The sequence below is a fragment of the Corylus avellana genome, chromosome 4 (assembly GCF_965113065.1).
Source record: "Corylus avellana chromosome 4, dhCorAvel1.hap1.2, whole genome shotgun sequence".
Taxonomy (NCBI): domain Eukaryota; kingdom Viridiplantae; phylum Streptophyta; class Magnoliopsida; order Fagales; family Betulaceae; genus Corylus; species Corylus avellana.
In genome coordinates this window covers 26,698,619-26,724,242 of record NC_142493.1, presented here as the reverse complement: position 1 = coordinate 26,724,242, position 25,624 = coordinate 26,698,619, and the positions used below count along the sequence as shown (strand labels likewise).

The 25,624-nt window shown below is 34.3% G+C and overlaps 3 protein-coding genes across 4 annotated transcripts; 1 reads left to right on the top strand and 2 right to left on the bottom strand.

The window, feature by feature from the left end:
* Nucleotides 1-2,635: 2,635 nt before the first annotated feature.
* On the bottom strand, nt 2,636-4,252 carry MYB305 (myb domain protein 305). Of its 2 annotated transcripts, none has more exons than XM_059592341.2 (3): nt 4,003-4,252; nt 3,607-3,736; nt 2,636-3,455 (listed from the first exon to the last, which is right to left on the bottom strand). In XM_059592341.2, exons 1-3 carry the CDS (start codon nt 4,250-4,252, stop codon nt 2,936-2,938), a joined length of 900 nt encoding a protein of 299 aa, XP_059448324.2. In that variant the 3' UTR covers nt 2,636-2,935. The 2 variants fall into 2 exon arrangements, with proteins under 2 accessions (XP_059448324.2, XP_059448325.2); XM_059592342.2 differs by having other exon boundaries at nt 3,619-3,736; nt 4,003-4,201.
* An 11,909-nt stretch (nt 4,253-16,161) lies between these two features.
* On the top strand, nt 16,162-19,209 carry LOC132178566 (uncharacterized). The gene is made up of 2 exons (XM_059591009.2): nt 16,162-16,294; nt 17,960-19,209. Exon 2 carries the CDS (start codon nt 17,960-17,962, stop codon nt 19,010-19,012), a length of 1,053 nt encoding a protein of 350 aa, XP_059446992.2. The 5' UTR covers nt 16,162-16,294; the 3' UTR covers nt 19,013-19,209.
* A 229-nt stretch (nt 19,210-19,438) lies between these two features.
* LOC132178567 (AWPM-19-like family protein) lies at nt 19,439-20,555 on the bottom strand. The gene is made up of 3 exons (XM_059591010.2): nt 20,294-20,555; nt 19,991-20,168; nt 19,439-19,905 (listed from the first exon to the last, which is right to left on the bottom strand). The coding sequence occupies exons 1-3, from the start codon at nt 20,421-20,423 to the stop codon at nt 19,665-19,667; spliced, it is 549 nt and encodes a 182-aa protein (XP_059446993.2). The 5' UTR covers nt 20,424-20,555; the 3' UTR covers nt 19,439-19,664.
* Between the last annotated feature and the right edge of the window lie 5,069 nt (nt 20,556-25,624).

Genomic DNA, 25,624 nt, shown 5'->3' with positions numbered 1-25,624 from the left:
CTCACCTTCTAAATGATGGTATATATTGATGACTTCAAAAACACACACACACACACACACACACACACACACACACACACACATATATATATATATATAGATCACACACATATATATATATATATATAACTTTTCCCCGTCAAATTACTATTAGTGCAGTCGCTGACGCTCGAAGACAAATTTTCTTCTATTCAAGTGAAATCTCAAAAGAATTTTGGGCATCACCAAAAAATTCTCTTCCGAAACTTTCTTAGATATTTTCATGTACTCCATGTTGTTCTCCCATGTCGGTACAATTTCCGGTATAGTGGACTTGAGGTATAAGACCGTAATTTTGAATGCCATACCTTCGTTAACCTGCAAGATAGAAATGGGGTTAAGAGAACACACCGGGGGGGCTCCGGCAAATCCTCCTCCAGTACTTAAGTTAGTCTCTTTATGAGTTGACTTTCTAGCGTTTTATGAGAATGAATCATGTACCTGTTTCTGTTGTCTATGAACCTTTTATAGATAGATCTCACAAGGATGGTGATGATGACCGGACGGAGGATCTGAGATTCGGATGTAACAGACAGGGGAGTTAATATTTCTGTTCCTTAACCGTTACGGTTGATGAGAAACCATTCTTATTATTGACATAATTCTGAGAATGGTGTGTAACGGTTACAGTGACTAGCCCAATCCCGAGAATAGCGCATAACCGTCAACAACATTTAAGCGTGGATCGTAACCGATTTGATAATCAGGTTGTATTCAAGCTGTTAGCATAATCGGTACATATCTTGTCCATAACTGTCATATCCATGTATATTGTTGGCTCAATAAATGATGCAAGTCGGGTGACCATAGTCTCCCGGGAATGCGAGCTTGGCGAAGCGACGTCGTATCTATGCTTCCAAAAAATGGATTTCTTCTTAATTGGTAAGCCCATATGAATGTGCTAGGCTTTTCCCGGGTTATTGGGCTATGGGCTTGATTGTCAAATAACAGGCCCAATAACCTTAGCGTAGATTTTAGGTGTAACATCCCACATTTCAAATTCAAGTTCCAAGTCACTTACTTTGTAATTTGTAAGTATTTTAAGTATTCAAAAGTTTATTATAATGTCTTCTTCAATTTCAATATTTAATTTACATTTTTCATTAACATATTTATTTTTCATGTTTTCATATATCACTTGTCTTTCGCGTTCTAGCCACTTCAGCATAATGGTTACTTATAAGATATAGTGATTTTAGCACTGAAGATAACTACTCCACCCGTGATTTCCTACCCGAAATCTAGTTAAGGCCATAACCTGCTTTTGAGCACAGAATTTGACACAATGTTTAGCTAAAGCCATAATTTTCTTGCTAGCATAGAATCTGACACGACACCTAGCTAAGGTCATACTCCATTAGTGGATGCTCCACATAAAGAGAAGGTGAGCCACTAGACTAGGTACAACCACAACCACTCTCATACCTGATCTACACAAAAACCCAAGCTTTCAACAATGCATAATTTTCTAATTTTCTAGCTTAAGTATCAAAGAGTTCTCTCGCCAACAACTCTCAGTAACTGTGTTTACTTGTCTTGCAAGCATTCATTGATTAAACTTGATCATACTATATCATCAATTATATATATATATATTACGATTCTTTTTTACTTGGTTCGAATGCGTGATACTTCCAAAAGAACGTTTACTTTCACAGTTTAAATATTTCTCTGGACAGCAATAGCATAACATTTGTCACGAATCCACGAGAAAGAGTAAGAGAAAGGAGGATCCAATATAATTTAGAAGCTAAGCTTCTCTCAAAAAAAATATAATTTAGAACCTTTTTTTTTTAATTGATCGATATGGAACTCACGCAGAAAAGGGGAAAAAAAAAAAAAAAGATATAGCACTCAATCAGTATAGATACTCCTAGCTATATAGAATGCCAAAAGAGCAGATTTATATGTTGATAAGCTTTAAAGCATGAGGACTTTAAAATGAAAAATAAAATAAAAATAAAAAGAAGATTCAGGAAATAAAAAATAAAAAAAGACAAGATTTGAAATATATATATATATATATATATATATATATATATATATATATATATATATCCTCAACTTAATTAGAGAATCTAATGCTAATCTTAAGACAAGATTAACAATTCAATTAAAGAATAAATAAGATAACATTTGTTTATATAGCAGTCAAGCCCTGCACGAAAGAATGAGTTGTACGGTTGTAAAAGTATGCAGTATATGCATAGTTTTTTATTTTTATTTTTTCTTCTTGGATGCTCTAATGAGAGTTGTACGAGCGTAAAGTATGCAGTAATCATATGCTTTTTAAAAAAATATATATATAAAAATTATGTACTAATGGCATGCTGTGATTGATTAAAGGAGGTTTTCAGTGTAAAGGACACCGGTTACTTGGTTCCTTTCATTTATACTGTAAAAAGTATGAGCTGAAAAGGAAAAGAAAAATAATAAAAAATGTTGAGAAAGTAAAAAATGAAGCCCTTATTTTCTTTGTATTTATCTTGTACTTCAAAGAGAATCAAGTAAAGCCTCACTGAGCACTAGCGGCACGATAACACGAATTTAATACAAAATTAATTATTTATATTTCAATACGACTCGAACCCGTTACGCGAATAAAGCTGATATGTAACACATAAGGTTTCCGAGATCGAGCTTGTCTAATAATGCCATAATGGACAACAATTAAAACAACACTAAATGAAGTTAATTAACAGGTTACACGCGTCGTTTTTGGACCACTTTATTGACAAAAGACATCATGGAATTTGGTCCCGGATTGCATCATTAACAACCCAAGCTTGAGACATGTTTGTCAATCCGAAGAAAGCTAGCTAGCTCCTAGTTAAGGGCCTTCTCGTTTGATGACAAGTTGTTATGTAGGGCTAAGAAAATTGAAAGTGATGAAATTTTAACAAAAGGGAACTAGATTGTGCAGAGTAGCTTTGGCTGTGGCAGTGGCTGCAATATTGAAATTGCCGTGGACATGTACATCATCCATCCACAGTCCATCCCATATAATGTCCTCGTTTGAGGCCTCAGGCACATTGCTGTTGAGCAAGGAATAAAAATAGCTTTGCTCCTCATAGGTGTTGGGATAAACGGCACTACTGTCTATTTCTTGCCTGATCACTTGAGGGAGAGGCGTGGCCTTATGGTCGTTTTCGTCGAGCAAGGCCATGATCCTGTTCATGTCCACTTGATTCAGCAGCACTTGTTGCTGCTGCTGCTGCTGCAGCTGCAGCAGCTGTTGTTGCTGCTGTTGTTTCTGCAGCTGCTGATGATGAAATTGCTGCCGCCTCAGGAGACGGGTTTTTGTCTTTTCAGAGGCATCAGAAGGACCTTTGGCTTTTTTCTTGAAATGGGTCCTCCAGTAGTTCTTGATCTCATTGTCAGTTCTTCCTGGCAAGCTTCTTGCAATTGTGGACCACCTGATGAATTGTGGGTTAGTAAGTAAACAAACGATTAGAATATTTTAAGTTTGTTTGTTTGTTTGTTTGCTCTTCTTTTTTTTCTTTTTCTTTTTAAAGCTCAGTGATTAATTTCAAGATATATAATTAACCTTGGTTTAAAGAAAGTTACCTGTTTCCCCACCTAGCATGTAGGTCTAGAATTATGCTCTCTTCATGAGGGGTTATCTGCCCCCTCTTGAGGTCTGGTCTTAAATAATTCACCCACCTCAATCTACAGCTCTTCCCATTCCTTTTTAACCCTGCACAGGCAAAAAACACAGAAATATATCATTCTCCAATCCAAAAGATAGGAAAATCAGCCTAGATATATAGTTGCATTACAATAACAATTATTATAAAGAAAAGTCCTTTTCCACATGTTTCATTGCCTTAATCTCATTTACCTTCATAGAGTTTTTGTGACAAAAAACATACCCAATATACATGTAAGCAAGGTAGGAGGCTAGGAGGAGAAGTGGGAGAATTTGAGGTATATCAATGGAGATGTACTATATATATATATTACCTGCAAGCCTAGCAACAGAGTTCCATCTTCCTTCACCATGCAGCCTGACATACTCAATAAGCAATCTATCTTCCTCAGCAGTCCAAGGACCCTTCCTCCAGCCCTCTTCTTCTATTATACCCCAACCCAAATGGCCTGCCATGACACCCCAATTCATGTAAAAAAGAAAAAGAAGCAAAAGCTTTGTGCTACGCTTTGTAATGTTTTGGCTTCCAAATTCTATGGCGCTTTGGTTTAGTGCTTGTGGCATATTTATATATGCCCCAAACCCCTTTGCTTCATTCCATCAGTCAATTTGATGTCGTTTTCATCTACTGTTGAAGGTACGGTGATCAATGAGAATGCCATCATCAATTGTGAAGTGCACAAAATACCCCCACCCACAATGTTTTTCTTCTTTATTTTTATGGCAATAGCTATAAACTGTAGGATTTGCGTACAAGGGTTAGTTTAGGAATCCAAAGATCTGCTCAGGGATTGGGTGACATGCTCTAGTAATTATAAATGTTGATGCTGAAGTGAGACAAAAGAGACACAGGAATCTCATTTGCATTAGGCCACGTATAGGTAGTGCTTATGCATCTACACTATATAATAATTAAAATGGGACCATAAAATAGAAGTGGGTGGTGGAATTTTTAACTAAAAAAATACGAGTAGGCCAATGGGTTTTCCCCATCTGTTGGATTTGCTTACTTCTTAAGGAGGTTGATTCATGAAATCTCGATTAAATGTAAATAAAATAAAATTTGTTGGATGCCATTTTGGGTATTGGGGTATTAAAATATTCAGGGTATTGATGATTTTGGCACGTAACATGGGGGCACGCGTCACCTTTCGGTCATATTTCAAAAATAAAGCGTTTATGCAACCTAGGGGCGGTTTTGTCATACATTTTCCTTGCTCTTTAGCATAGATAGCCTCATAATATAAAACACACTGACAAACAAGTGAACGGTTCGAGGTCTGTTTGGACAAGTGTCTGATTTTATAATAATTATTTTATATTTACCGTTTAAATTGTTAATAATGAGAGCGTTTAGGGTATATTAAAAGAGGTTTCTGTTGATATTCATGTTTCATACCAAACACGGTCCACTATTGAATGATAAACGCATAAGGATGATGCATCGTACACGGCATCACCAGTAAGTTTTCTTAATTACCCTATTGAAGCCTTTGAATATAGGGCTCTCTCGTTACGAGTCACTCATAATTAAATTTTTTTTTAAAAAAAAACTCTGACGTAAGAGCATCCATTGTGATGACTCATATGCTCTTCGTCACTTATTTTTTTGGGATTAATGAGTACGTACATCTTATGCAGAATATATTAATAAAATGATGGATATATTTTTAACTTTTTAAAAAAGAATATATTCTTAAACTAAATGGTCTTGCACAAAAGAAATCCTAGTAGACATGTTTCTGAGTTTATTTTGATCATATATAATAAACACGCTTCTTTTCTAATAGAGAAACTGCACTCAGTTTTTTTTTTTTTTTTTTTTTTTTTTCCAACCGATATAAAAATCTATTTTGAAAAAGCAGGAGATCTTCAAAATCTTGTAACAATTATGTTGGTTTCCGCGTAAAATGTTTTAAGCGAAAATTATCTTTCATAAAAATGATTTCAATTGAAAATATCTTTTGAAATTTGGCTTGTATGATGAAAAATAAACAACTTTTATATATATATATATATATAATATGAGGAGCTGGGAGGAAGAAAGACGGTGAAGACGAGTGCAAAGGAAGAGAGTGAGATGCAGGATTGAGATTCATTGCAATTCTCTAGCCATATTACTTGCAATATGGACAGTCAATTGTGAGAGAACCCTTGTTCAAGCAGGTGTTTGGGCAATTTGAGACCTACTTTTAACGAAAGTATGTCCGATAGAAGGCCCTCTTACAATATCTTGCCTAGAAGTGTGAGAGAGCGGCGCAAAATGGTTTATATAGATGAAAAGCGTAAATTATTTTATGCCTCATAAAGGGTTTTTTTTTTTTTTTGGTGAACCGAAATTATTTTTAAGTTGATTAATATTTTACATCATGCCAAACACTTAAAAATAGAAAATATATTTTTCGAAAATTATTTTAGGCTAAAAGAAACGGGACTAACCTCTTCTAGCTTCTTTTTTTTTTTTTTTTTTGAAGTGAAGTACCATTCTATTCAATAATATCAATCAAAGAATTCTTACTCAGCAAGTACAATATTTTGAATAAAATTGGGGATATCGTCCATCCAAACTTGTTCTATAGGTTGAGATGGTGAGCTACTTCGTTGACCTCCATCCGAACATGCCCTACGAAGTACGAACCAAAATTGGAGACTATATATTTAGATGGACTTAATTGGGTATGCTCGATCAATTTTCCATACCAATTCTAACTGGATTCTTCATGGCGCAGAGCTTTCACGATTTCAAGTACATCACCCTCCAAAATTATCTGTTGGAGCCCTAAATTTTTGCAAAATACTACTACCTTCCAAGCAACTACAACTTTAGCTACAGTTGGATCGATAATGACACATAAAAACTAGTACAAAACCATCCGCATCTCGAACTATCAACCCCACATCCATCTTCTTATTAATTTCAAACATAAGTAAGTGCATCCCAATTTACTATATCGACCCTTGAGGAGGCTTCTTTACCATTGTCTTATTAGGCAAGGGGTATATCTTTTACCTTGAAAATTAGGTTGGTTATGAATTCGTGAATAGTAGATGGACTGTACAAGCCCCCCTTGAGAGGGAAAACACCTTTGAGCTTGACGTACCAGTCATATCTGGCGCTTTAAATTCAAATTAATTAAAGAAAAGATACCACTTTTGGGCCATTTTCCCTTGTCTTCTTCCAAACGTGTCCCAAATAAACCCTCCACAATATTCTTCTAATTAAAATAATTATTTTCTTATGGAGCCATCCCCAACCTAATTGCACGGAAGCTTCGTACTCGCATGCCCATTCTATCGTTTACAATTAATTATTTCTAAACCCATGTTTACAACGGATAAGCAAGAAAGTGTAACAATAAAAAAATACTCGTACTAAACAACCTTGTTACAGCTAAGCATATAGAAGATCTCATGTCTCCTTATTCTATCCCACTGTTTTGTTTTTTTTTTTTTTTCCTTTCAATAGTCTTTTCAGAGGAGATTGGGATGGGGTTTGTGGGATGTTGTGGGGGTTATGAGGGGAATTTAGTAACTAGTTTCTCTTTTGTTTTATGTTAATTCGAAAGGGATGCTGTACCACGTCATCGTTTTCTAGAAGATATTTTCTGTCACGTCATATGATTTGTTGAAATCAAGAAGTTTGAACTCAGTGTTAACTCAACCGAGTCGGTGAAGTTGGAAAATATTTGTTTTTGGCTAGATTTTTTATGTTGAGTAGATTGTCACTAGGAAGCCGAGCCAATTGTTGTTGAACTTCTTGTGCTACTTTTAGTTGTTTATAGGGATGAAAATAGAAAATATGCTGGAAATAGTATGATTACATTATCTTAATTATAGGATTAGATCTACACATAAGATCTGTTTTAATGGAAAAATGGTGGAAAATTTGATCCTTAGAGCAAGAATAATAGATATGGGATCCGTGATAATTGCCTTGCTCTAATTAATTATTGCTCATTCTCAGATTCATCGGATTGCAAACTTACTCTAATTTATAATCTATCTTGTCTTATTAAATAGGCTTCAATAAAGAGAACTTTTGGTGTGAATAATTGAAAACATATGGGTCACATTTGTTTGTGTTTTTGTTTTATGTTCTTTATATTAACAAATAATTTAAAATATAAAACATTAATTAAATCACAATTTTTATTTATTTTTTCTTTTTTTCTTTTTTATTTTATAAATATGTCTTATTCTCTTGTTGTAGAAATATTTTGACAAAACGTGTGCCTAATTTTTACATAGGTAAGAGCTAACTTATTATTATTATTATTTTAAATTTAAGATGGCCTTTTGTGGCCACTCTTAATGAAGGAGAGGTGGTTAGGCACAGGCACGTGATAGCTCTAATGGAGTGGGGATTGATGGCTCTGGGCAAGTCGTCTTATGAGGTTTTGAGTGGTATAGTAACCAACTCGAGAGGATGACTAGAAGAGAGAACCAAAAAGAAAAGAGACAGAGTTATGGGATTGTCGAAAATACTAGCGTCACCAAAAAGACACTAGAAAAGGACCAGAGAAGATACCGAAAAAAGAAAAAGGAAAAATTGAGAACAATGATTCAAAACCTGTACACTGATATCATGTTGAGAATAATGTTATATATTGAATCACACAAAATACTATACATAAGAGGCTTATATATACAGACTAATAACACAGATCGATACATACATACATACATAACTTATGTGGAACAAACGTTACATATAATTTAACATTAGCAAATATTCTCACTAATTTTTCCTTTATTTCTTGAAGTTGAAGAAGCACAATAAATTAATATATGTCCTTAGAATATGTAATTTTTATATATATCATTAATAAGATTAACATATCATGTAATTATCGCATATCTTTTGAAATTGTATGTAAGAATCCGCGGCTTGGATCAACGACGAAAGCATATCACCAAAATCTATTAAACTAATTGTAGATTATTAATAATTAGTCTTATAAAGGCTAATAAAGCTGCTTTATCTTTCACGCAGTAAGTAAAGTGCAGCGTACGGGCAAAATCCTTGAGACAGATTGTAGTACAGGCAATCTTTGGTTGGCATTTCGATGGTTAATTAACCTTTTTCCCAACATACTTTCTAGAAGCCAATAATTAACGTGCTAAGTGCCAATCGCTAACCTTTTGTTAATTAGTCCGGACAAACTAGATAATAAACCGTGAAATAGCATGATTACAAGATCTTAAAAAATATATAATTATATCGAGCTATGCTCAAGATAAGAATAAAAACTACATGGTTATATCTATTTTCAAGATTTGCTTGAATGGAAATGGTAGATTTGATCATCTCAGCTTGAAAAGATCAATTCAGTGAAAAGATTTTGGCCCCATTAGAAAATCTTCCAACAGTTTACCTTTGATAGATATTATGGGATCCATGCATAATAGTAATCCACTAAAGTTTTACCCTAATAGTAAATAGATCAACATGTCTGGGGTGCACCTCAGAGCTTATGTATAAATGATACATGCTTTCATATATTCTTTGGGTATGAAGAAAAATAACTTTTTATAGATTTTTGTCCTTGAATGCTACATATTGAGTTTGATTGTTATTTTCTCTGATATTATCTTCTTCATGGCTCATAACAACTTCATTCAGTCACATTCCATGATCAACTCACGTAGTCACATGCCTCATCACAAAGTCACATCCTCCAGAGTGACTTTGCGATCTTGTCTCCAAACTCAAGTTAGTCTCTCGAACTTCATCTTGAGTTTGAAGGGGTCTGTTAAATTATATGTAATGTTTATCCCACATGAGTTATGCATGTATATATCTGTATTATTGGCCTGTATATATAGGCTCATTTTGTACAATATTCAGTATATTAATTCAATATACAACCTTATTTTCAAGTACAATTCATTAGACGGACAAAACTTTGAGTAAATTCTTATGGTTAATTAGGTTCTCATATATTATAAAAAATAAATTTATTAAGTAACCCAATTGGCTAAAGCAAATCATAGGGCAAACCTCATTTTTTCATGAGTTCATTTATCTCATATTTTAATTAAATATTTCACGTGTTGGGTTTACGAGGTGCGGAGAAACTATAAGTTACAATGAATGATGGGGGGAATAATTAATAATGTAATAATGTATACTTTTTTTGGTTTTCATCTAATGTAAAGTGTGATGGGGGTGAAGCACATGCATGAAAGCCACACAAAAGAGTGGACGAAAAGCCAGCTGGATTAACAACAAACGGGATTACGCTAAAAAAAAAAGTTACTCGTGTCTTTATAACCAATCAAAAACGCCGGTTCACGACAGAATTAACCGCAACCATTTGATTCTGAAGGCGATCGAAGTGAGATATTTATTGTTGATGGTAGGTAAGCCGGATTTGGATTAGTGATCTCATTCATGGCTGTACCTGTACAGCAGAAAATGCACCTTTCTGAACAGCAGACTTTGACTGAAAAGTCTCTCCGCGTTGACCGTAGCTATCAAGGCCGGTTAAAAGGAAATGAAAAAAACATTATTGAATAATTAAAGATAAGAAAAATAAATAAATATATATATAAGATGAGGATTTGAATATGATTTGGTTTAGCCAGTCACAAAATGAATGGGTCAACTTCATTTTCTTTGACCGTACCTGTCATTTATATATTAATCCCACACAAAAAACAAATTACGACTAATGCTGCTTACTATTAAGGACCTAATTATTTTGTTACAAACATTGATTGCCTTACCATATAATTTTATTTAAAAAAAAGAAAAAAAGAAGAAGAATGTAAGCGTTGACGATGATCTGAAAAATAAATATCCAAATCAACATTCAAACATGCATTATGAACGAACCACAAACTCCCCCTTACAACATCAAAGCGTTTGCCGACCCTATAAGAGGTTGTAGGTTAATGATTAAAATGCCATTTTTTTTTTCTTTTTTCTTTTTTTTTATCGGTTTTAAGTTCTTAGAATAAATTATGATTTAACATGTTATGAGAGTAAAGTTTATGAGTTTGAATATCGTCTTCGTCATTCACTTCTTATTTAAATTAGATATTTTATGTGTTAGGCTAGCGGTTTGATTCTTGGTGAGCAAAAATGTATAATAAACTCGTCATTTCCTATTCGATTAAGTTTTGTGATAAATTGTGATCTAAATTAAGTTGTATAATATTAAGAGTGTTAAACGAGTAAGCTCGAGATCGGCTCGTGTTCGACTCGGTTATTAAAGGAGGCGTTTCGTGAACACAAGTAATGGCTCTCATATTAAACGAAGCAAGCTCGACTCAACTCGATCAGGCACGTGAGCAGCTCGTATAATACTCGAATTGGTAGTTGTTCATATTAATATTAAAAATTAATGATTTTTTTTTTCCTAATAACATCTTTTTATTATAAAATGATGCATATTCTCTCTCTTCGAAATCAAATGTCTTGTTGTCTTGACTTAGGCTCCGTACTCGACTAGCTAGGCTAAGCAAATGCTCATATACAAACTGGCTTCTTAAGCCGTTTAAGAGTACTTTAAGTTTAAATTTATAATAAAAATAAATAAATTAAATATAAGAGCCAGCTCTCGACTCGTCTTATTATGAACTTGAGTTCGGGCTTGATTTTTTGGCTCATCCTTGAACTCGGCTCAAGCTCGAGCAAAATTTGAACGAGTCGAGTCCAAACAAGGAAAGCCCGCTCAAGATCAACTTGTTTACACCCCTAGTTGTATTAAAGCAAATGTTATGTGTTTAAACCATATTTTTGAAATTCACTTTTTATTTTAATTAAATATTTCACATGTTGAATATATCTGGATAACTAAAGTTTAATATGTTCCTAAAGAACCCTTCCCCAACAAAACTTAATATAAATTTTGATTTTCTATCATAAATAACACAAATAAATAAACGACAAGCGTTACAAGCCGGAGGAGATAAGGATATGAGCAAATCTCCTGATTCTGCAAGATTTACAGAGCATGTCGTTCCACTTTTCTTTTTTTTTCTTTTGCAAAATTAATATATATATATATATATATATATATATATATATATATATATATATATATATTTTTTAACTTAGAATACCTCAATCTTAGTAATAAAAAAGATCTTGACATATATAACAAGTAATAGCTAAGTCTAAATTATGGTATAACAAGATTTGGCTTAGGTGCTAAAAAAAAACAAAACAAAAAATACTAATTTTTTCAATGGTTAAGATTATATTTAAATTTTTTATGAGAAAGAGAAAGAGTAAAGCTAAATCTAGACCGTTAAAAAAACTACAGCATATATTCAATTTTTTTTTACAGTGCCTAATTCAAATCCTAACAATAGTTACATACATCTATATAGCTTGGTGAGGACAAGCTTGAACCTAAAGACACATAGTCGATACATGTAGCTGATCAACTATTAATTCAATTGCAAACTTTGTTATAAAGATTAGTTTTATCTAGTAAAGAATTAATATGGAATTAAGTACCTTTATAATTTATCTATTAAATGTGGACAATCACCTACCGAGCATAGAACTAACTTTTTAGAGTGTCACGTATTTTTATTTTTTTTATTTTTTAAAGTGTTGAGAGTGTCACATATAAGCTAACCATTTGTATTAAACAATTTGGGGCAGAAAATGATCATCATTTCATTTCTTTTTCTTTTTTTAAAATTCAATATGTAATGATTATTGTTATTGTAATACAATTGACTTCACGACAACAGTCCAAATAAGAAGACCTGCAAAGAAAAGAACAAATACGGGTGACTTATAGGTGATATCAGCAGAAAACACTCTGATACCTTAGTTAGTAAGGTGTTTAATTAACAAAATCTAATAGGTAAGAGAGAAGAAAAAAGTTAGGTTTCGTTACCATCTTTTATAAGATTGTCGTTGTTATGGCAAAAGGGTTTGATATGGCAAGAACCGGAGGGTAAGGGTCTAATATGAAAGATGGTATATTTACATAAATAGCTTTTTATTCAGGAAGCGCTCCAACGAGTCACTCTCTTATCAACCCAAGTCTAAATAGGTAAGTTCGCTAATGAAGAAATACTTTTCCTTTGACGGCTCTCTCCATATATACATGATAATACATCCATCAGGCAAGTGTCAAGAGATCTCTGGTCAATAATTTCTTTGAGAGAAACTGACCTGCTGAGCACTTGGTCTATCCCGAGATCGAGTGGATAAACCTTCCTGAGCCGGAGGGATAACCAGCTTCATTGAATTTGGAGTGGGCCCTTAAAGACTTGTAATAAATGGTATCATCAACAACTATTATTCTATTATTAATTGAGGTCATATATACACAGACTATCTACATCAAAAACTTTAGAAACAAACCCTAACCAAACTTCTTGTCGTCTGTATGATCTTCATCAATGCTTTGGCTGTCGAGCACTACCGACCAATCCAGCTGATTGTATGACATGAGTGAAAAGTACTAAAGCTCCTAGAGAGATAGCATTTTTAATGTTGTTTTTATCCTAATGCATGTCTCACTTAGCACTGCATCAATATGAGAGCCCAAGAGCTGCTATCTATGAATGAGGAAACTTTTTGACTCAGAAGCATTAAGCATCGATTGTGCTCCAATTCTGGTCAAGCAGTCAACCCTTTTGAGTTTATCGTCTTCCTCTAACACGCCTGCAACACGTTTGGGGTAGGCACATTTTGCCATCACCCTCTTTTTGGTAGATACCATTGCCGTCATCTTCACCATTTTAATCAATCCCACCATTATATATATATATATATATATATATGCCTCTTACTGCAACACCAATCTTTCCTTCTTTATTTAATTATTTCTTTTGAGGAATTAGGATAAAGTTCTATAATTGCTCCCATGACAGATCTAACATTCAAATACAGCCTCACTTGGATAAGATAATCATGAAACATTTGTTTCCATGACCATATAAATATATATCAAGTCCAAATTTGTTTAGGGAAAAATATTTTATCTTCTATCTTCTATCTTTCTATTCTCTCTCCTTTTGTTTTTTCAATTTAGTTTTAAGAGAAACAAAATAATTACATTATAGAATTAGTCTTAGTAGGTGCTACATTAATACGGTTGGTGGATACTAAAGCTACTAAATAAATTTTCAAACGGAAAATTGTTGCCAATGGTCAAAAGTGATGAAATTTGCAAAATGTTGGTATCAGTCACATTCAAAAATTAGGACGAGGAGTCTTCAAGGGGTAGCTCAATCGACTGTAAACCATGTCTCATGAAGCGGAGGTCACTAGTTCGAATCTCCTCTCCTCATTTTCTTGTGTGGACATGTAAAAAAAAAAAAATGGACGAGAATCTCTTACAATTGTTTATATGAATTGAACATAATTCAGAGAGGTTCATAAAGATGAGACTATTTAGACAAATAGACCTTGTAACCCTAGTTTAAACAATGCAATTATAGGGAATTCGATCCTTTTATCTAACTCATCATGTCATTATTGGCCATTACAATTAGGATATCAGTATTACCCATTAATATAGACCATTCAAAATGTATTAATAATTAAACAATGTATGGGAATCTTTGACAATGATAAAATCAAATTCGAGAATAACGTACTCTTCTCTCTTGGTGTGTGACTAATCACTAAAACTTTTTAGTTTTACTTTTTACTTTTTATTTTTTATTTTTTTACTTCTCTCTTTCTTTTGTTTTTGGTAAGTAGAACCCCACTAACATATTGGTTTCAAATCCAAAAAGCCTGTAGAACAGTAGAAGCATCTAGCAAATATCATTTTCACCACCTTTAAGCATGATGTCAACAGTTAATGTGCTTCGATCATTTTAATATATAATTTAGAACTAGCAAACTCTCACATTGTGACTGACATTATCGTGGAATATTATAAGAAACCAATGAAAATATATTATGAGAATGAATAGTTAATATAATATGATTGAACCTAATTAAATTTATTAGCTTAAATTTTTGGACCGATCATGATATTCTAATGTGTTAAATGTGTTATATTATAGTCTCATTAAAAAAACTCTCTCAAGATTAAATCTCCTCATCAGTGGGGTATCAAAGTTGAGGGTTCGGCAGGACGAGTGTTGATATGGCAAACTCCCATAAAGTTACCCAAGATAAAGTCGACTAAAGAAGCGCATGACTTGCATGTATATATAGTTGTGAGGATTGAGCTTTGGGCGACACTTGTAAAAATAACTTCTGTTCAAGGGAAACTGTAATTCATGTGACAATGGATTCACATGTGAAAAAGAGATTCGTGAGTATAAATATATGAGTGAAGAACAATAAAGTCTCACATTGAAAATATATTATAAGAATAAGTGGCTAATATAGCACAACTAGGTCTAAATCTATTAGCTTAAACTTTTAAATTGAATAATGAATAAATTTCTGCAACAAATATGTCATTGGGTATGAATAAATTTATGCAAAATAGTCTTGGATTGGAATTTCTTGGAATTCTATGCCAAAATTTCAAAGAATTTGGACAAAAAATAATAAAGGAAGACGCAGGGTGAGGATTGCGCAAGCAAGTGAGCTTTGCACCTCCTCTTTCTCGTTGTGTGTCTGAATTTCAAAAAATTCGGTCAAAGACTTTCAAGAAATCTAAAATCAACCGTCTCAAGTGACAATCGAACATGCTTTCCAGTTTCCACATTGTTGGCAGGATTTAAATCTCCAAACTTCATGAAAAAGCCGTTCAAGCACTCGGGTTTGGAACAGGATCTTCTCCGGTATCTAGTTAATTATATTTGAGTAATATTTTTGTCTTTTTACTTTTTAATGAAACAAAAATACCCCTCCAATATAACTAATTAGATATCCTACGGTTCAAATTATTGGCTACATTTAATTGCTTGGTTCGTTATCTAAAAAAACAAATGTGAATGGGCAAGGAAGATGCTGGGCTTTAGTCTTAGATACAGCTTCAAAAGGAGTTGTTGAACTTGAACCTCCAGAAAACTTTAAAGCCCATTACACATTGGATTCAACCGCAACCTATGGGCTTTAGAGTGCAACACAATTTCATGACCCCTCAGTCCAAGCTTTATCTAATACTAGTTTGGATTGCACGTGCAAGATGCGTGCTTAATTTATTGCATTGGATAATGATATAAATTGTTAATAAAATATTTAACATTGAAAGTCTCAATCGTATATATAATTATAAAAAGAGGGTTGCAATTTAGCATTTTTCCAGCATTTTCTTAGCATTTATTTTAAAATAAAACCTTTTTTTTTTTTTTTAAACACTTAAAATTTTTAGACTTGTTTTATTATCTCTTAATAAATTCAGCAACCGAATTATCTCGAGATTATTGTTTCTTTGCTTTTACACCTAAATATTGTCTCAAAACGCATCGTTTTTATACCGCTGAAAAGACAAAAAAAACCTAAATTAAGTCTTCAACTCGTTAGTATCCTGAAAGGGTAAAACGGTAGTTATCGTCTCTTTTGATATACCTATAAACAGGTTTCTTCTCGAGCTTTTAGCGCCCCCGTCGATCGCGCCGGTGTCTCTCTCTCTCACTCTCTCACGGCTTCACCTGAGAACCAACCTACAGGCCACCGTATTTGGCTCTCATTTCAAGCCTTTTCACCGCTATATCCAAGAGGTAATGTTCTCAATTTCTTTATTTTTTCCTGAAAATAATTGGTGTGTGAGAAATTTGGGGGGGGTTTCGGATTGTAATTTGTGAATTTATCTTTTGTCGAAACTTTGAACCAAACATGACTTTGAGCTGTAAAAAATGGCCATTTTTCACAAAGAGGGAAAACGCTTTGTTGCACGAAATATGTTGGATTTTGTTTATGGTGGTTTTTCTTTTTCTTTGGAATTTTGTGAATTATCAGACTGGTTATGGCAAGGAATTTAGGATTACTTTGAAAGAAGAAAAAGATGTTGATTTGATAGGTTTAGCACGAAACCGAGAAACTGATCGTACACGTAACTTGTGTGCAAATATTGTTTGGGCTACTGTTTATGAATTTGATTGTATGATTAAAATATATATATATATATATATATATATATATATGACAGATTAAAACTGTAATTATGTTTTTTTTTTTAAATTGTAATTATGTGAAATTTGGCAGCTAATTTTTGTGTGTTAAATACTGGAATGTGCATATGTGAGTGACTTACACTTTTACTGGAAGGCTGTTTTGAGTAGGTTATTGGAGAAGAGCTATGCTTTGTGATTACAAATTCATAATCTTTGGAGGTCATTCGTATTCAAGAAGTGGAAAGAAAATGGACAAAATATTAGTTACCGTTTTTTTTTTTTTTGCTTTCAATGAAATTGATTGAGTGGGGATTATGACAATGTATGTTTATACACAAAAGCTTAAGGGGCTGTTTGGTTTGCGGAATAGACTCATAGAATATAATGATTATTCTAATGGAATAGCCATTCTTTTATTTGGTAGGGTCTATTCTTAGGAGTAGTTATTTCCATTCCTTACGAAGATGAATATCTATTCCTCTAAAAAATTAGAAGAATAACTATTTCTAGAGGAATATACTACATTTTCCATAAAAACCACCCATATTGTTTTTTACTTTCTTTCAATTTTTGTTTTTTAATAAAAAAATAAAAAATAAAAAATAAAAAGTTCTGAATGTGAATATTTACCAGTAGAAGCTCGGGGTGGCCACCCATGTAGCTTCTTGTGGTGGACCCCGATGAGCATCGGGGATGGCCTGGCCACTTCCGATTGGTTTCGGGGTTGGCCGCGACCACCCCCAGCCATGGGTGGTCGGCTACCAGCTGTATTCTTAAGTTTTTTATTTATTTATAATTTGAGTTTTAAAAAATTTAAAAATAAAGTAATTTTTTTTTAGTAATTTTGATTCAATTATAATTGGAGCATATGTGCTGTCATTAAATTAAGGAACAGAAGTAACTATTTCATTCCCTCTTCATTTTTTGTAATAACTATTAGTTTTCTTAATAGAATACTCATACCACGTATCAAACAAGACCTAAGAATTTTGAAGGGATACAAATTTACTGCAAGAAGAGCATCCTTTTTGGTGGTTTAGCCTCTTTAACTGAAAAGGGCCAATAAGCTTGTTACCTTTCGTCATTTCCTTTAGAGGAAGGAAATGTATGCAATTTCTTTTTATTTTTTGGTAATCCAGTTTCCTTGCCCTCAAGTTCCCTGTTTTAAATAGTGTAAACCAGAAAATTCAAAATCTATGCAAATTGTGATATTATGCAATAATGGACTATCTCTCTCTCATTCATTCTTGCACCATTTCAATCACTCTGCAGATGAAGAAAAAGAAGCAAAATCCTGTAACTGATTCCAAACCTGATACTGATTTGAAGTCTATCATTCATCAGCATTCTCTGTTCTTTGACAAGCTAGTTGAGTTAATCCCTGCAAAATTCTATCTACCCAGTGATGATACGGATAGGCCATGGTTTCAGGGCCTCAGCAAGGCCAAAAAAGCTTCGGCAAAGAAGGAATCAAGGGAGAACATTAAGAAGGCTCGAAGAGATCGTTTGGATCCAGAAAAGTCTTCCACGACAACCCTTGATTTGCTAAAGCAAAGCTTGGAGAAGGAAAAATTGAATGAGAGTGACGATGAGGAAATCGAGATTAAACCTATGTTGTCTGGCGTTGAAGTTAATGATCGACCGGTGACGTTAGAGGAACTTCGGCAAAAACTGCATAAAAAAATCGAACAGTCCCGAGCGATTCGGAATCCTGAAGTTTCAAACAGAGCAAAGAAGAGGAGTGGGCAAGACAACAACAAAGGAATTCAGCAGAAGAAGCGCAAGAGAGAGTCTGTTTCTGAAGAAAAGAAACCAAAAACTAGTAGCTCTGCAGATGAAGTGGAGAAGGATATAGTAGAAGCTTCAAAGGGACTAGCATTTAGTCATGTCAAACTTGGGAATGAGGAAGAGCATGGAAAGAAGAAAAAGATGAAACTTTCGAAGTTTCAGGAGCTTGAAAGGGCAAAGATGTTGGAAGAAGCGAAGAAAGATCCTGGGAAAGGTGAGATTATCTCACAGAAGCATTCGTGGAAAGCAGCAACAAGTAGAGCAGCCGGGATGAAGGTTCATGATGATCCCAGCCTGTTGAAAAGGAGCATAAAGAAGGAGAAGAAGAGGCATCAGAAGAATGCTGAGAAATGGAAGGAGAGGCTGCAGACCACAGTGAAGATGAAAGCAGTGAAACAGCAAAAGAGATCAGAAAATATAGCACAGAGGATCCAAGACAAGAAAATGCGGCGAATTGCCAAAAGAGAGAAAAAGCTAATGCGTCCAGGATTTGAAGGTCGAAAGGAAGGTTTTATTAATGAAGGTGCCTCCTCCTAAACTTTGTATTGAGTTTCTGCCTCTTTTTATTGCCTTTTCGCCTTTGCTTTTAAATGGGTTGGCATAAATTCATGGAAATTTTTTCTTTTCGAGGGATTCTGCTGTATAGATCCCCCACCCTATCCCTTCCTTTCCCCTCTTCGCCTCTTTAACATAGTAGATGAATGTTGTTGAAGAATTTGAGTTTCAGTATGGTAGCTGCAAATGTTTCATCACTTCAATGCTAGTAACTTCTATTTTTTCTAAGCACGCTTGGGTGATAATAACTTGTTTGTTTCAACTGGTTATCTGAAGACATTTTTTGGTACCATTATTGCAGTCCCTGCAGTTTCGCCATGTTGGTCTGTTTCTCCACTTAACCTTGTACTCAAAAGTCCATTCTTTTTTCCAAAATGAAATGCTGTAGCAGCATTAAACATACTAAAATATGCCCAACACAAGGAACCAATTAGATAGGACAAAGTCATCACACAATATGTACATAATGTTGGAAACTGATACATATGATAAGACAACATACAAAAAGTAGACCCACATGAAACCCCCCCAGCCACGACCAAAGTAAATAAGTAGGCCCCGGACGGTACTATAATTCCACAAAGATGAGATTAGCAAAGAAGTATCTTAAAAGAAACCGTACGCTTTTACATTATTAAACCCTAGAACCAGCAACTCCAGTACCACCACCCTTGGGCACCGGTTCACCCACGGTTGTCGGCCCCATGGCGTAATCTCTGTCGCGGTAACCGGGGCCGTATTTGCTGCTGAACATCCCGGCGTGAAGCAACAGAACGTACAACAATTGGGTGAAGGTTAGAATAATTATGAATGCCTCCAGTACCTTCAGCCTCCATCCTCTGTATCCTCCTATGTCTATCTCCTTGCACGCCAACCTGCAAGGTTTTAGAAGCATTTGGGTGAGTTCATAGCGATGTGCAGCATCATGAAAAAGACTACGAGGATGTCCGGAAAATTTACCCAAAAGCTAGTGCAGTCACGGCCCATGCCACTACCGCTGTTGATGCTGCTGAGGCTAGACTGTCGTTCCTCCAAGCTCTGATATGGTTGCCTCCGAGGAACTTTGATACTACGCCGATAACACCAGCCAATAAGGCGAAGACCAAGAAAAACATTGTCGCACCATTGCCCCCAAAACCTGTAAGTTTTTTTGTCAACAAAAAATCAAACGGACTGAAAACCCCATAGTAGTACGTGCAAGCGAGCTCGATGTGTTTGTGTTTGCGTCACAGAGAGAGAGAGAGAGAGAGAGCATGGACTTACTAGGATGGTTGGTTTGGCCATTGATCAACTTGTTAAGACACCAACTAGCAAAACCCACGACGATAAGGTACATGACCAAGTTTAGAAACAGCAAAGGAGCTGCTATGTTCCTCCCCACTGCCTGAGCCATCTTTCTTCCTCTCTCCGAATAACCCTCAAGAACAAGAACAAACAAAGTGTCTCTCTTGGCTAAAAGAAATCACACACTTCTCACAAAGTTCCCTTAGATTTTGGTGCTCTCTGATATGAGAATTGATAGGCTTGTTGGTGAAGGTTTATATGGAAGGATAGAGGTAACAAGTCTGGGTTACGTGTAAGCCAAACCGGTTTCGCATGTGTACTTTTGGTTACAGGTGGTGGACACTTGTCAAGTTGGATCTTATCATCTAATGCCATCAAGTCTTTATTTTTACTCTGCTAACTCTTTGGATTCCCTTGATGTTGATCAAATCCAACAGTGCATTATCCAGAGAACTCTAGAACACTTCCCTTTGGGCCCACTGAATAAGCTGTGCAAATTCTCTGTGTCTGCTTGTGATGAAGATCTTTATCATCTTTTACTGATTTGCACCTAATTGGATTCTCTTCCTTTCTTTTAAATCATGGGAAACTGATCTAGTTCTTTGATGAAGTACCCAAATATCAAAGGGTTGAGCTGGTCAGCCTAGTTCTTTTAAACCATGAGGGGCCCAAAGCTAACCTCAACCTGGATCTAAAGTTCGAGCTCACCATGTGGCATACATATCTAAGTACACTGGAACCCTCCCTCTCGCATATGATCCAAACGGTAATAATTCCATAGAATATTATCCGCTTATTTAATGATTTATTTATTTCAAACTTGTTTTATAAGGAAAAGAATTTTGCTGCTTTGCCAGTTTCAAACCCACTAATAAGAAAGGAGCCGTGAGAGATGTCACTGGGAATTAAATTATGAAGATACCCCACTTTTCATACGGGCTTCTTTGAGCTTCGATACTTATCTTGTTGAACCTGTATGCAAATTAAAAACGAAAATTTTCTAAAAAGGTGAAGGAGTCGATATCACAACTCACAAGTACAAGTAGGCAAACTTAGTCACCTTTCTGGTTTACATTCTGTGTATATACCCTCTTAATTTTACTCTTGTTAACTTAAGCATCATAACTCTCGGCTTGGTCTTTTTACATTCAACGTTGGTGATCGGTGTATATGTTGTTGATAGTCTGTGTTCGATTAGGAGAAATTAAAAAAAATAAGATAGGAATTCTGTGTTCTGCACTGGGTTTTGTATAGAGCAGAAGGTTTTGTCTAGAGCTGTTTTTCTAGAATGGTCCTTGCCGTTCAATGGCCAATTGCAGACAATGTGAGCTGTAACTTTTATCCTTTGAAATGATTATCTCTGGAAAAAAGAATCATTCCCTGCCCATATATCGTTTCTCTTCTTTGACAGGATCTTGAGGAAAAATTGGTAATTGTTCTTCAATCTTTTGTTCTCAAGAGGTAGCTGGGACCACGCTTAATGAGGCGGAAGTCATTAGTTCAAATCACTTTCCCCTTCTTACGCGGACATGTCAAAAAAAAATAAAAACATTAGTCGTCAAACCGTCATATGTATAATGTATTTGTTTATTTAGATGAACATAAAGTTTTCTTTTAAATTAAGTCCGAAAAAATTATTTTAACTTATTTTATTAAAATTGGCAGATACTCTTAAATTATATGATTCTTACATGCATATTTAAAATACACGTGATTTATTAATTTTATTAAAAGTATATCGAATAATCACATGCTATAAGGGACAAATATTAATTTAATAGATTAAGTTAAACTAATTTTCTTCAATCTAATTTGAAGAAAAACTGAAAACTTTATCTAGCCACTAATCCCCTAGTAATTTTTTTTTTTTCCTTTCTTTTTAGGTGCATGTTTGGGGTTGCTAGCATTTTTAATTTAATAAATGTTACAAAAAATCTTACTTTCACACTTTCAAGTGTATATTCACTTATGTGATACTAAAAATTATTATTAAATTTTGAATGAATTACTATTAAATTTTGGATTAAAAGATAATTTTTAATGCAACGTTAAAAGTGTCAACTTAAAAACGTAGGTCGCTTAGTCATGAGTTAGTGGATTGGTTTTGGGTCTGGAATGTAATATGTTATCTGTAACGCTTGTAATGTCGTAGCTTTGGCTATGGTTACTTGTAAAAGCTTTATGCTCATGATAATTTCTATAAATGAGACTGATATAGATTCCCTTTAAAAATAAACAAAAAACGTAGGTCGCAAGTTGGATCAAAGCTCCAGTTAAGGCCTTGGTACCCATACCCAACCCATGGGAGTGTCCATACAATGGGCTTGGGTTCAGTCATGATTCTGGTAAACAAGTGGAGGTGGGCTTGGATCAGATTCGGGTCATGTCAATCTTAAACTACACCCAAGCTGTATTCTATTTATACATCACTCGATGATCCTCTAAAGAAAGATTATTGCTCTTTGCAGAGGAATGAAGGATAAACGGATAAATAAAAGAGAATTTTACTTTTTGTAAAGAATCTTTTCTTTACTTTTGAATAAAATAAAGTTTATTATGGGGGATCCTTTCTTTACTTTTGAATAAAATAAAGTCTATTATTTTTGGAGGCTAGCGGAGAAGGGTTCGTTTGATAAAACTTTTTGAAGATGCTTTTTGATTTTTAGTTAATAAAGTATTTTGATGTGATATAAAGATGAAAATTGTTCATAGTGTTTTATTAGTATTTTGTGTTTTACAGTTATTTGTTAATCTTTTACTTTTTTGCTAAAAAGAAAAAAGTTTCCCTAGAAAGATTAACTTGAGTGCTGTTAAAAAAAAAAAAAACGACAACAGGTCTCTTTTTGTTTTTCTAACCGTCAAAATTTAATTCAAGTTTTATATACGAAAGAGAGTGAAATTATATTTAAATCGTTGAAAGAATTACAGAGGATTTGTTGTAATTTTTTTAGGAAAATGCTATTTTTTTTTTTTCCATTGTCCATTGTCCTTCTCTCATTCTCCCGCTTATTAAAATTACCATTGGATCTGTAGGGTTTATATGGGTCTCACACATGATCTCATAAATTTAATAATAATTTTAAAAGGTGAAAGGATAAGAGAAGAATAAAAACACTGAGAAGAGGATGCGTAGCACATGTAGTTTCTTACGGCATGCACCTAAGCCAAATTCTCTTCAAGAAGTGTTATGCCTTTATGTTTCTTACAAATAAACTACAAATAGACTATAAAGCTTCTCGCATATCCTTCCATCTAATTAATAAAATAATAATATTTATATCATCCAATTAAAATAAAGAGAGAAGACTTTGATCCTCTTCAATGCTTCCATGTGTACGATAATAAAGCCAAATTGTACCCAACATCAAGATTTTTCTTGCGGCTATGTGTATGTCCAAGCAAATCTTCAGGTTTTTTCATTTGATCTAAATTAGATGGAGCTTTGCAATTTAGTAAGCATGGATAATGAGTTCTGTTCCGGCGTTTAATGGACCCATGTCTAATTTCATTGAACCTTTCATTTCTTTCTGACTTCTTTATTTTTAAAACTAGTAGAGTTAGGTTTGAAGTTATTCAACCTTCCTTTTCTCCTCTCTCTCTCTCTCTCTCTCTCTCTCTCTCTCTTTAAAAAAAAAATAAAAATTTATTCGTACCCAATTTGAAAGCGGATTTATCGCGTCTCCTTCCTCTTCATTGACCATGCGCCACTCCTTCTAGAGAGCGTACTCATTGACAGAAGAGCGCGTACTCATCACTCGTCACCTAGGCACGTGTGTGACGCATGCTGTTTTTGCTCATGCGACGGATCCTCAACTTTCCCTATCTTTGTATTGGATCTCCATAATTGGTATCATCTTTTTTTTATATGGATAGCCTCGTATCCAAAAGTGGTGTCTAACAAGCCTTCTGCCCTTGATTTAACAAGAATCAGCTCCCCTCCAGTCCATGTGGACTGGAGATGATCCAAATGCATTTCTTTGGACTGGAATCCTCTCCCGTTCAAATGGACTGGAGGGGAGCCGGTTCTTGTTAAATCAGGAAAATTGGACAATTCTGCTCCTGGTTTAACAAGAACCAGCTCCCCTCCAGTCTATTTGAACTAGAGAGAATCCAAACTTTAAGTAACTTTCTCATCGGATGCCACAATAGTGCTCCTCTTCAATAACTTCAATTCAACCATACTTTTCAAAATTACTTGTTGCTGCAATATGTGCTATATTAGACAAATATGCGTTTAGACTATCCCTCCAAACCACCATCTAAGACGGCCCGTCTCTTGGCCATTGAGTCAAGAATTCAATGGGCCAGACCAATCTTCTGGCATATTTCTAATAGTTATTAGGTTCTTCTAGTGCTATATTGGTTGTATTGGAATTTTTGTTGGGTTGTCCCCATCCATATTTGTGTTTTTTATTTGATGTATTAACCCCCTCCCCTTTTCCCTTGTACTTGACTAAAAAAATGAAAAACTTGTTATAAATTATTACTCAAGTTTGAGCTCATAAAACTTGGGTGAAGCGCCTTGTGTGACAAAAATTCTATTTATTTCAAATGAAATGAATAATATTAAAATCTACGGTCGAAGTATCTTAAGCTGCATTAATCGATGAGACATGATAGAAGGAATTGTTTTATTTACAAACTTCACCTTCACAATAAGCGCATATTTATTTCAAAAATAATTTTTAATATTTATTTTATAATCTTGATTGAAAGTTTGTGCATTTAACAGTATTCATAATTTAATATTATTTTTAAAAAATTAAAAAATATATATATGTCAACATTAACTTTATATACACTATTGAATACGTCGACTTTAAAATCTAATAATAAAATAAGTAGTATATATTATATTTAAAAATTGAGTGAATCCTATTCTTCTTTATGAACTTTAAACCTTTCTTTGAGGTCAAGTTGACATAAACTTGTTGAGCTCACGACAAGTTGATGAGCCAACAACCTTTTTATAATAATAATATAAGAAAAGAAGGCACATGTCACAAAGGGTATGACACCCACTGTTGGTGCAGGCGTACATATCAACAATGACGGACCCTCGGGGTCTGCATCCGCATGAGCATCTCATGGTCGGCCCTTAATTTTTATTTTATTTATTTTTTTATATGTTCACACGAGGAAAGAAAAAACACGATTCAAATTAGAAATCTTTGTTTATGAGGCGTGGTCTACATTTGATTGAACTACTCCTTGGGACGGTTGGCCCTTAATTCAATTAAGAATTTTCTTTATTGTATCTTATTTGAACGTTGGTTTTAGAGAAATAATAGAATTTATTTTATTTTTGTA